The 12,518-nt window shown below is 51.4% G+C and overlaps 2 protein-coding genes across 26 annotated transcripts in view; one reads left to right on the top strand and one right to left on the bottom strand.

Annotated features, from left to right (window-relative positions):
- LOC121453419 (protocadherin gamma-C4) overlaps positions 1-8,358 on the top strand; it is a 725,389-nt gene extending 717,031 nt beyond the window's left edge. For 20 of the 24 annotated variants that reach the window (XM_041660202.1, XM_041660188.1, XM_041660194.1 and 17 more), the window contains exons 3-4: positions 741-829; positions 6,427-8,358. In XM_041660202.1, the coding sequence (XP_041516136.1) occupies positions 741-829; positions 6,427-6,656 (319 nt within the window). In that variant the 3' untranslated portion in view covers positions 6,657-8,358. The remainder of the gene's footprint in view (positions 1-740; positions 830-6,426) is intronic. The other 4 variants (XM_041660203.1, XM_041660205.1, XM_041660182.1 and 1 more) reach the window with 4 other exon arrangements.
- A 1,745-nt stretch (positions 8,359-10,103) lies between these two features.
- Diaph1 (diaphanous related formin 1) overlaps positions 10,104-12,518 on the bottom strand; it is a 106,294-nt gene continuing 103,879 nt past the window's right edge. For both annotated transcript variants that reach the window (XM_041659848.1, XM_041659850.1), the window contains one exon: positions 10,104-12,003. In XM_041659848.1, the coding sequence (XP_041515782.1) occupies positions 11,846-12,003 (158 nt within the window). In that variant the 3' untranslated portion in view covers positions 10,104-11,845. The remainder of the gene's footprint in view (positions 12,004-12,518) is intronic.

The following is a 12,518-nucleotide window of genomic DNA, read 5'->3' as shown; positions in this document are numbered from 1 at the left end:
GCCCAGGGACCTAAAGAAGCCCAGGTGCTCAGGCTTCCTACCGAATGTTTCAGTAGGAGGCTGGCACTGGTCCCCAAGCCACAGAGGCCAAAGTAGCAAAGGAGCAGATGGGACACCAGTAGTTCCAGGACCACACAACAGGGCACAGCCCAGCCCCGTGAATTTTAGAATCCCCGAGGACACATTTTATTTGCATTGCTAAAACAAAGGTTGTGTGTGGTTTATCTGGGGGTCGGCAATAGAGATCTTGAGAGGGAAGTCACTGGGAAATTGGCGAGAGCCAGGAAGGTGTGCTTGTAAAACAGGACGGACAGTGTGGTGTGACTGTAGACTTTAGGGACGGGCAGATCTGAGTTTGGGACACTGCTTTTGGGTTACTTAGGGCTGAGTGTTTTCCTGGTATTTCCTCTCTTCTTCCTGGCCCTTCCTCTAGCTATGGGACATTCCCTCAAATTGTGGTCTTCCGCTGTCCTCGGAAGACGGTCTGATGTCTCAGGCTGCAACAGTGGCCACAGCCTATCTTGAAGAATGGAAGTATGGCATTCATTTAATGCACCTGGGACAGCAGAGAGTGGGTCCAGGGAACGGACTCACTGGGGTTGGCTTCCCACTCCACTCGGAAACAGGTCTTAGGTATGGGGTGGGGATAAGGCACTAGATTTGGGAACCCCAGGAAGAGACTCAGGGAGAATGAGCAGGGCTAGCCTTGGCTACTGCTGACCATTTAACTGTCTCCCCAGCTCCCAAAATGGTGATGAAACCGGCACCTGGCCCAACAACCAGTTTGATACAGAGATGCTGCAAGCCATGATCTTGGCCTCTGCCAGTGGTAAGTGGTACCCATGGGTGTAAGAGGATGGGAGACTGAGGGGGGGTGCTGCCATCATAGCTATAAATGGGGTATAAATCTGTATGACTTCTCTGGAAGATCAGGCAATCTTCCATGACCTACTCCAGGTTGGGGGATAACAAAGGGATTGAGAGGTCTGAAAATGCCCAGAGCAGAGTGAGCAAGTAAAGTGAGTAGTCACAAGTCTAACTGGGAGCTGGGTGCAGAGGCACACATCTGTAATCTCAGTATTCTATAGGCCAAGGCAGGAGGATTGGGCCCGGCACACGCCAGACCCCGTTAGTGCGTGTGGATGTTCCCAGCAGATTATATCAGCCCACTCTTTTCTGCTCCCCCTTGCCTCCAGATCAGGACTGTAGTTTTCCCACAAGGCTAAGAAAGAACCTCAGTCGTAACATTGATTCAGCCAGTGGTTATACATCAAGAGTCACAGGGTCCTCTGCAGAGCAAACAATCAGCTCCCTAACACTAAAGAGCACAGACTTTGGAAGCTGGCCAATCTGGGTTCAAATCCTGCTTGTCCCCACTTAGGGATATGGCATTAGGTAAACTATTAAGCCCCTGTAGGCTTTACTTTCACTTATGAAATATTTATAGAACTCACTGTGCTGTTTGAGGTCAAGCATGAGGTCCTCAGCATAGGTTTGGCAGACAGTAATTCTAGTGAGAGTGCTATAATTGATTAGTCATTATCTTTATTGACCTGTTGGGATAAAAAGAGAAAGGAAAGAAAAAAAGAAGCACTTTTCTTTTGAGACCGGGGCTCCTGTAGCCAGGCTGATTTCCAACTCCACGTACGAACTTCTGACCCTCCTGTCTCCACCTCCCCAGTGCTGGGATTATAGCTGTGTGATACTCTGCCTGGTGTGTAAGGCGCTAGGGATCAGGCCCCCAGGACTTCGTACATGCTGGACAAAGACATCACAGAATCAGAACCTAATTTCGATTGCACACATGTGTCAAGGTACCACAGTGAAACTCCTTACTTTGTATTCTAGCACAAAAAATTAAATTAGAATCTAACACCTGTTGATAAGGACTAACTTCCGGCCCAGGAAAATGAAGTCTACTGGAAACTTACAGAAGATTTTAAAGTCCTGGACTCGAACCTGAATCCATAGCTTTGCTCTTGGGTGTACAAGATTGATAGGCACAGAGCCAGGAGAAATGCCCCCCTGTCATTATGGCAGGACTTTTAGGGCATGCTTCAACTAATCTTCTCTATAATGGTGAGATGCAGAGCAGAGCGATATGAAATGTCACTCACCTGGAGTGTCCCAGTATTCAGCAGAGCTGGGATTCAAACTCAGCTCCACTCCCAGGGTCATGCTCTTTCTTCCACTCCAGATCCAGCCTGTTTCCCTCTTAGCTAACTGGACCCAGAGGCTGAATTCTCCTGCTCTGCCCTGCATTATTCTCCCTGATTAGAGTTGCCAGATAAAATCTAGGGTTCCCAGTTAAATATAAATTTCAGATGAATATATCCTTTTTGGTTTTGTTGTTGCTATTGTTTTCATTGTCTTGTTTTGTTTTTTCTAGTCAGTTTCTCTGTGTAGCCCTCGCTGTCCTGGAACTCACTCTGTAGACCAGGTTGGCCTCGAACCCAGAGATCTGCCTGCCTCCGCCTCTAGGATTAAAGGAGTGCCCCACCACTGCCCGGGTTATATACAGTTTTAGTATAAATCCATTTTAAACTGTTTCACAAGGCAAACTGAATTAAAATTTTCATTGTCTACCCAAAGTTCAGAGATAGCTGAACTTTTTTTTTACTTGTTATGATTTATTAATCTTACCCTCGATTGTCTATGAGAGCCAATGATGCCTGGCCTATGGCTGACCAATGTGCAGAGGAGGGGGAAAGATGCTGGGGGCTGTCAACCTCTAGTGACAGGGTTGAGATCCTTGACAGACACTGGGCCTGGGGAGGTGCCAGGTCCAGCTCTTGAGGGAAGTAAACAGGTCTCTTTAGCTTTTGTGGCCTTGAGCCCTAAGGCCAGAAAGCAGGCTTTTCAGCCCAAATCCAGATGCTAAAAACAGACTGGAAGCAGTATTTATGGCCCAAAACCTTCCCAGAAGGTCTCCCTGGAGCAGTGCCATGGCCGCGGGCACGCTTCCCTGTCAGGGCTCCACCCGTGCGGCCCACACAGGACCTGACCCAAGGCTGAGCCTGGGGCTCCGGGGAAATAGACTCAGGGTGGAGGTGGCAGGGTCAAGCCTTGCTCTCACTTTCACACCTACTTCCTAGTCTCCCAAGAGGCTCCTGGAGCCCAGCCCAGCGAGGGGAGAAGGGAGGGACCCTTGAAAGAGCTCTTAAATAAACCCTTGGGGGAGGTGCACCCAAAAGGAGGCTGCGGTTTTGCAGCTCCGCCAGCTCTGAACTCGCTTCCTTGGCTATCTCTGGCTATTGCTGTTGTGGAGTCTTTGTCTAACTAGGACTGGTAATATCAAGGGGACCAGGGGAGTGTGGTAATGAGTTTGGAGCTGGAGGAAGCCAGCACCCCTCCTCCAGCTAGAAGCGACCCTGCTTTTTGCATTCTTAAGTACACGTCCTCTGCGACTAGGAGAAAACCCTGGTCCCTGCCTAGGCCAAGTCTTGGCGGGTAGGACATGACCAGAAGGTCAAAGTTGGCAATCCAGCTTCTTCTGCCCCCCTCCCCACAGATCCAGAGCCGGGCAAGCTGCGGTATACAGGCCCTGAGACAAGATCACACAGCCACTTAAGGCCGAGCTGACGGGGCGAACTCCAGTGTTAGCCTCTGCTGCACGCAGCATCTCTCCCTTCTGATCCACCTCAATCTTAGACTTCCCTGTCACTCAGTGTCACTCAGTTAAGCACTTCCTGTCTTTCTGCCAGCCCTCCTTCTCTATTCCCTCACATTCTTTCCACACACACACACACACACACACACACACACACACACACACACCCCTATCTTCTTAAGCCCCTAAATCACTTTGGAATCCTGGCTCTTTGAAACTGGATCTAGGCCCTTCCCCCTTCCTTTCTCAGGCTGGCAGAGGCTGGCAGTTTGAGAGGAGGGGTGGGCCATGGAGGATTGCTACCTCCTGGAGTTAATTAGGGAAATGTCAGCAAATGAAAGGGCTGAGGGGGATGGGAAGGGGCAGCTGTTCCCTCCTCCCAGGCCTGCTCCCAGAAGGTCCTCAGCTCCAGGACTTTGGGGACTGGAAAATAGAGAGCTGTGGGAACCCAGACTCTGGATGGAGTGCGAGGCAGAGAGACCCAGACATCTCTGCTCTTTCTTTCTCCGGCCTTCCCCTCTTACCCAAACTGGAACTACTTCCTGTCTCGATTTCTCAACCCCTGGTGGATGTCCCAGAATTACTCAGCCTCCCTAGCTTTAGTCTGCTTGCTTCCAGGTCTAGGGTGGAGGCCGCAGCTAGGCGGTAAAGTCTTCAGCTTTTAGTCAGGCTGGGCAGGGCCTTCCTGGGGCTTTAACTCTCTCTGCGTCACAGAGGGTTTGAGAGCCTCCCGCTGGGAATCTGGGGGCCAAACTCCCAGTTCCCTCCCCACCACCAGCTCCGGGCCGGGCCGAGAGCTCGGTGGACTGGCTGTCGCTGGGTGACGAGGGTGACAAGGAGGCAGCTGTGCCCAGCATTTATCCAACACTTGTCAAGCTCCAGAGCATGAGTGTCTCATCTAATCCTCACGGAAGCCCCGGGATGAGTATTTCTGTGCTTCTGCTCTAATGCCGCGGACTCAGATCCTCAGGAGATCTCGTTACCATGCAAATCAGGAACCTGCAAGTGTGCCACTCCCAGCTCCAGTTTCTTCTTCGGTTCAGTGGGAAGCTGGCCTAAGGGGCACTGAGTCACCCGCCTCAGGCCCTGAGCCCCATATCTGGGCTATACCTAAGACATCTGTTCCTGGAGGGAGGGGCAACCTTCCTTTGCCCATTTCTTTGCTCCCAGAGCAGAGATATGGTCCAAGTTGGTGAAGGAGGCAAAGGTACCTATTTCCACCATTCAGATACCCGGAAGACGGAGTCCCACTGTAACACATGGTCTGCCACTGGCCTTCTCTCAGCCTTGGTTCCCTGTTTTAAGGGCAGAGCCCCCTCCCTCCCACCATGCCTGACTGAGTGTTGTGTTGAGGTTTAAGTGACTACATACATGCTTGCCACCAAGTCTTAAGTCCAACGCTGTCAAGAAGAGGGTGCAGCCAGGCCTGGTGTGGTCAATGCCTGTCATCTCAGCCTTCAGGAAATGGAGGCTGAAGGATTTCTAGTTTGAACCACCCGTGTTTTGTCTCTTGATTTCTGTCTCTTTATGCCAGGAGACTGCCTTGGTGACCTTTTTCTCCAAAAACCAAGCACAGAAGACATAGCTCAGTGCTAGAGTGCTTGTGCAAGGCCCATGGTGGGTGCTCAGCTCAGTGCTAGAGTGCTTGTGCAAGGCCCATGGTGGGTGCTCAGCTCAGTGCTAGAGTGCTTGTGCAAGGCCCATGGTGGGTTCTTAGCACTGGGGGTTGGGGGTGGTGGAGGACAGAAAAAGAAAGAAATATATGTTGGGCTGGCATGGTAACACATATCTGTAATCCCAGCACTGAGGAGGCAGAGATAGACCTGGTCTAAATAGTTCCAGCGCTACACAGTGAAACATTATTATTTTTGTTTTTTGTTTTCAAGACGAGTTTCTCTGTGTAACCCTAGCTGTTCTAAAACTTGCTCTATAGACCAGGTTGGCCTCAAACTACGAGATATGTCTGCCTCTGCCTCTGAGTGCTGGGATTAAAGGCATGCCCACCCCACCCCCGCCCCTACCTACCTAGTGTTAGACCTTGTGTTAAACAACAAGAACTGCCTGGCCGTGGTGGAACAAGCCTTAAAACGCAGCACTTAGGAGGCAGAGTCAGATGGATCTTTGAGTTCAAGGCCAGCCTGATCTACAGAGTGAGTTCCAGGAGAACCAGGGCTACAGGGAAACCCTGTCTCAACAACAACAACAACAACACACACAGACACACACAAAACAACAAGGGCTGGACTAGGTATGTAGTTCAGCTTGGGGAGTGCTTGCTTAGAACAGGGGTTCAGTTCCCAGCACCACACAGATAGACATATGTACAAACACAAACAGAAGAACCCCTGTATACACATTAATGGCAGAACTGCAGAGTACACACATGTGCCAGGCCTTGGCTAAGGAAGGATAATGTACAAAGCATGGTCTAGTGTGGACGCCAGGGGAAAGTATTTGAAGCCACAGAGAGATGCTAGCTAGCATGTTTTGAGCACCACCACACACCAAGGTATTCTAGGCACTTTAGAAGCATCTTCCCATTTAATTCTCATCCAAAGTGAATACTCTCTATTACCTTCATTTTATGCATGAGAAAGCAGATAGTACAGGGAGGCCAGGCAGAATGGCTAAGGATCGCAGGGCGAAGGAGAACTGGGACTCAAACCTGTGTTTTGTCACTCCTTGGCATCGGGACTGCCTTGGTGGCCACTGCATTCCCAGCGGTCGGGTTCCAGGGTGCGGTACCAGCATTCACTAACTGATGTTTAAGAGAGTCCCTCACTTCATCTGAACATTTGCTCTTCCTGTCTCTGCAGAAGCTGCTGATGGGAGCTCCACTTTAGGAGGGGGCGCTGGCACCATGGGCTTGAGTGCTCGCTATGGACCCCAGTTCACCCTGCAGCATGTGCCCGACTACCGCCAGAATGTGTACATCCCTGGCAGCAATGCCACACTGACCAACGCAGCTGGCAAGCGAGATGGCAAGGCTCCAGCAGCAGGTGGTAACGGCAACAAAAAGAAGTCCGGCAAGAAAGAGAAGAAGTAATATGGAGGCCAGGCCTTGAGTCACAGGGCAGCCTCCCTCCCCAGCCAGTCCAGCTTGTCCTTACTTGTACCCAGGCCTCAGAATTTCAGGGCTCACCCCAGGATACTGGTAGGAGCCAAGGCCATGCTCTCCCGTTGGGAAACAGAAACAAGTGCCCAAGTCAACACCCCCTCTCTGTGCCCTAGGGGGTTGAATATGCAAAGAGAGTTCTGCTGGGAACCCCTATCCATCCAATCAGTGATTGCCCCCACATGGGTAGTAGGATTTGTGTGGAAAACCCTGCCACACTCCCTTAGTTACAGCTGAACTCCTCCACCTTCCAACTCAGTCAGGCTCATTCATCTCCTGCCCTCCTCCCCACCCCACCCACTCCTTCAGTCCCTCTTGAGCAAGGGCTGTTGAGGGGACAGGTGACCTAAGCAGGCTCCTAGTTCCGAATTGTTGGGAGAATATCACAACCTTTTGGCCTCTCCTTCAGTTCAGCTTCCCCCCAAAGCATGGTTTGGTACCAGTCTTCTCATTTCCTTCTAGAGCGCGAGACTAGTGCTTAAGTTTAGGGGGACAGTCACCATCCCCCTGGTATTGATGCTTGCTGGGTTTTGGGAAGGCATTTTGCTACCAAGTCTCTTTTCAACGCCTGGGGACCAGTCTTTTGTGTTTCACTGTTTGATGTTCCCACTGCATGCTGTGACTCCCCTGCTCCTCAAAGAAGAGACTCCTTTGCATGTCTGGAGACAGTAGGGGGTGGGAAGCTACAGGGACAAAACAGCCAACCCGCTAACAGGGTATGCGGGCTCTGTGTGTACCCAGGGTACACCCAATCCCCCAATTCTAGCCATAGACAAACACCAGGTCAGACCCCTCCACCCTGGTCCAGCCTGGGCTGAGCCACCAGGACCAGTGGATTTAAGCTGGCATTTCAGTCCAAGAAGACTTCCAAGTGGTTGTAGGACCAGAGAAGAAAGAGGAGCCTCTGTGGGTGCTGGGTACTCCAGAGGTGCCCCTGGTAGAAGGGTCAGTGGTCCTAGCAGGAAAGGAGACCAGGCAAGGCCATTCTTGGCCCCTGGGTTGAGTCAAGGAGCTTGAACAAGGGATCAAGTGGCCATAAAGTCTCAGCCAACTGTGGGGCTTCTCCACTGGGCCCCTGTAGTTCTCAAGCCCCTGGCCTCCACCTTACCAGGTGCCATTTCTTCTCAGAAGGCCTCTGCCCAGGCCCCAGGCTGCCCCTTCGTGGCCAGAGACTGGTTAAAGCCCCCCAGTGCCTCCTTGTGCATAGAACTTCCTCTGCCCACCCTCCTCTGACCCCGGCCCTTACAGTAGTATAGACGCCCCCCACCCCCGGCTGGTGTAGAATAGCCAATAGTGTAGTGTGGTGTGCTTTTACGTGATGGCGAAGTGGGCAGCGGGCGGTGGGCTGTGCGCAGCCGTCTGTCCTTGAATCTCAATCTGCCTGCGCAGGCCTGTGCTGTGTTTTGTGCTGTGTCCACAACGCTGCGGCGACCCCTCCCTGTACTGACTCCTCTATAAAAAGCTTCTCTTCGCATAGTCACGTAGCTCCTGCCCATCCCCCTTCTGATATCTCTCGCAAGTTTTATACTCTAATATTTATATGGCTTTTTTCTTCGAAAATTAAAAATTAAAAAAAAAGGTTTCTTCTGAAAGGTTGACTGCGTCTGAGATGGAACACAAGACATGTGGGTGGAGTCAAGGAGTTTGTCCTAAATAATAGAATCAAGTTGTCTTCTGTGTCACTAAGCATCTCAATCTAGTTTTGAATAGCGTGTGTGTGTGTGTGTGTGTGTGTGCGCGCGCGCGCGTGTGCAGTCCTCAGGACTGTCCAATATGGCGTGCGTGCTTCCGATACCCTGGTTCTCTAATAGGTGATGGACTGTAAATGGTGCTTGTGGATCTGTATGCGGTGGTGTCGCTGCAGAGACCAACGTGGGGGTGGGGAGTTTGAGTGCGCGCGCAACTAAGTGCGCAGATTATTTATGCTCTGTGCTGTCTCCAGGCAGAAAAGGAGACCTTGCGTGGGAGGGGGAAGCAGGAGCACGAGTGGGGGTGGGAACTCAATTGTTGCTGGGAGGGCGGTGCAGGGGACTTTTCTGTAGCTCCCTCCCCTTCCCCCACAAGCTACTCCCGGAGTAGGTTGATCCAGAGGAGGGCGGGGTCTCCCGTGCCTACCCTCCTCCACTGTAGCAGTAAAGGTTTGAGGAAAACAGTGGGAATGAATGTCCGAGAGGCAATTCCTATCTTGAGCCTCAGTTTCTCTACCTGGAACTTGCCTTCCCATTCTTTTTATGCAGCAAAGCCTAATTGAAGAGCCTATTCCTTTCTTCATGGAGTCGAAGGAGCTGCACGAGGAGATGGCCTTGAAACCCAGTCCCCCACCTCCCTCTTCTCTGTGGCTTCTCCACTCCCCCTCTAGCTGCTAGCACTGCTAAATCCGATTCCCGGGTTGCTGCAGCTCGAGAAGGTGCGGGAGTCAGGAGGGTTGATCCAGAGAATGACAAAGAGACACAGGTTTTTCAGGAGGGTCAGTGAGGGCATGTCTATCGAAGAGCCAGAAGAGCATTTTCTGGGCTTCCTCCCTTGGATTCCGGTTACCAGTTCTGCTGCCTCCTGATCTGTTGCCATGGAAACCAAACCTTCCTGGCGACTTTGACTTTGCGTGGGAAGGGTGGTGGTGTGTGAGGTTGCTGAGAGAGCAGGGTTTTCTCCGAGCCTAGTGTTGGGGAGGGCGGGGTGCTAGGCGCCTGGGTTCTATTCCAGGCAATAAGCAGCTGTGGTTGGTCCTCTAATTGGTGTGTGGGCCCCCAAAGATGAGATGAAACGCACAGCCTCTAGGGTTTAGAGGCAGGTAGCCACCCCCACACCTCCGGCCACTGCCACAGGGTAGCAGCTGCACAGGTCCAGGAGCTATTTAAAAGGTTTTTATTTCTAGTATAGGGCTGTCCAAAGGCCCACCCTGTCTATCATTGGCAGGCTCACTGTAAGGTGTCTTTGTGAGAGTTAAAACTTGCTTGGACAAGCCTAGCTTAGTGGCAAGTCCTCTGGTGTTTGGCCTGGGGCTTCTGACCCAGGTTGGGCAGACTCAGCATCCCAATCTCAGGGTTGAGCCCCTCTAACTTGATGGGGGATGGAGGACATAGGTACTGGCCAGAAAACTGTGGCACCTGGAGATGCTGGGAAAGTGGGGAGTTGGAAATAAGATAAAAAACTAGGGCTCCAAGCCAAAGGGTCACAGTGTGGGAAGAAGCTGTAAGTAAACGGGACAACAGCCCTGAGAGGGGGCCCTGGACTGCAGAAACCACATGCATTCATCATGTCCAAGCTCATGTCTGCTAGACCGGTTAGCTTTTGACTGGGAAACCACTGAAGAGATGCCCAGACTACTGTAATGAAAAGAACTGGTCCAGAGTTTTACAAAGGAGGCTAAAAGGGAGGTTCTGTTTCAATGCTTTATTGACAGTTGGAAACAAATCCATCAAACTGGAGGTGATGACATCCCAGAAGCCCAAGAGGCAAGGAGTTTGCATTTTGTCCCCTCTACTTAAAAAAAAATTTTTTTTAATTAAATGCATTTTAGCAAAAGTGATTAAAAAAGAAAAAGGTCAAAGCCCCAGATGTCAGCTAGCAAGGAGGTGGCTCAGGAAAGAACCAGACCCTGCACCAGTCTTCTCAGGAGTAGCCCAGGAGCTCTAGCAACCCGGACCATGTTCCCTGGCCACAGGGCTGTACTGGCCGCCCTTGCATTTCCTAAACTCCCCCATGCTCTGGCAACTGGAATCCTGTGTCAAGCCTGGACAGTATCTATCATTCCTTCTCGGTAGCCTCAGAGGGAAAGTGGAAGGGGCTAAAGGAGGACAAGAAAGTGACCCTAAGTCAGAGAATCTGAGCTTCCCGAGGTTTGGGCCTCAGTCTGACTTGTTGCTTCTACAGTCCAGGGTGGGGGGTGGGGAGGTACAACCCTGTGCTACTTCTCAGCATCCACTTAGCATCTGCACGTTTGGCTTGATAATTTAATACATTCATGGAAAACACAGGATTGGAGCTCTTGCTATCCTATGGTGTGGCCCAGCCCAACCAGAGAAATGGTCTTGCCCCAGAACTGATGTTAGGGAAGGGTCTACCTTGGGTTTAAGTCTTGAGGGATGGGACCAACACCTAGACCATGTTCAGGACTGACCCCAGGAATATTTGAATCTACCATCAAAGCCTCTTTTATTATGAAGGGGAAAGGGGACCAAAGTTATTTTTCCTTAAAAAAATTTTTTTCATATAAAAATAGATCCATTTGCAAAACAAGTTCTCAGCCAGGAGGCTCCACCTCCCATATCCTTGGATGGAGGGGTGAGGTGTTGGGATGGTCACACTACAGCCCACACTCCAAATGAGATGCACCAGAGCTCTGGGGAAGGCATAGGGGAGGGGGCTCAGTTGCAGGGGGGAGGTGGGGGGAGGGCTGGCACAGAGGGTTCAGGGAGGCAAGGGCACAAAGCATGGCAGTGGGCAGGGGGCGGGCCCCACACTGTCGCTATGCCCTAGCTACCTGCCTATGGCTCAGACCTGGGCCACAGTGGAACCAAGGAGAGTGGTTGAGACCCTTTGCCTGGGAGACTTCCCAGGAAAGTAGGGTAAGGGTGGGATCTGCTTCCTGCTTTTGCAGAAGCAGTTCCCAATGCCACAGCACGAGTAATAAATAACTGCCAGGAGGAAAAGCAGAGGTGCCAGCAGCGAAAGGATCTAGCCCAAAGCTTCACAAGTCCCATGCTGTTCTCAGGGCCAGAGAAACCACAAAAGAAAAGCACAAATCCAGCAAGATTGACCTAGGGGAAGGCCCACTAGAAAGTGGGGCTGAGAAAGCAGGCTGGGTTCTGTCTGAGACCAGGATCTCTGGATAACATGGAGGAGTCAGGATTAAGGCAGCACACACGGACCCTGCTTTGGTAATACCACAGCCAGGGTTGGCTGGGCTGGGCTCAGGCCACCCCTACACTGCCCTTTCCTTCTGGCCTCCAGGAAGCTGAAGCTGTGTGTGATGTTCAGAGAGCAGCAGGCCAGACAGAAAATCAGGGTCAGGTGATGGAGTGGCCACTGCAGGGGATATTCCCTTGACCATTTAGGCACATGCTGCAGGTAGACAGTCTGGGCTTCACTTAGGAGCAGCAATGGCCATAGAACCCAGCTTAGCTTGCACGGCCAACCAGCTCCTTGGCTTCTTCAAGGATTGTGGGGACGCCTTCACTTTTCTTGGACACCTTAGCAGGACCAGCAGCCATGGCATCATCCTTGGTCAGCTCCGAGGCTAGCAGAGATGTGACTGCACACCCAGCTTTCCTGTTGACTACAAGAGAAAACATGAGATCCTGTCCACAGGTCTAGTTTCTAATCTCTTTACAACTTTACAGCAGGTGTTCAGTCAGAAGCCATGCAATTGTAGTAGCTGCCTTGTCTGGTTCAGAAGTCTTTATAGCAGAGACTCAACGTAAAATAGACTCTGGTGGAAATATGAAGGCTTGGGGGGGTGGGGGGGCCTGGAGAGGTGGCTCAGAGGTTAAGAGCACTGACTGCTCTTCCAGAGGTCCTGAGTTCAATTCCCAGCAACTACATGATGGCTCACAACCATCTGTAATAAGATCTGGGGCTGGAGAGATGGCTCAGTGGTTAAGAGCATTGCCTGCTCTTCTCAAGGTCCTGAGTTCAATTCCCAGCAATCACATGGTGGCTCACAACCATCTGTAATGAGGTCTGGTGCCCTCTTCTGGCCTGCAGGCATACACGCAGACAGAATATTTTATACATAATAAATAAATTTTAAAAAAGTGACTGTAATAAGATCTGGTGCCCTCTATTGGCCTA

The sequence above is a fragment of the Microtus oregoni genome, unplaced genomic scaffold (assembly GCF_018167655.1).
Source record: "Microtus oregoni isolate MIOR12 unplaced genomic scaffold, Mior012 000011F_ref0000422, whole genome shotgun sequence".
NCBI classification, from domain to species: Eukaryota; Metazoa; Chordata; class Mammalia; order Rodentia; family Cricetidae; genus Microtus; species Microtus oregoni.
This window is presented reverse-complemented; position numbering and strand designations above follow the sequence as displayed.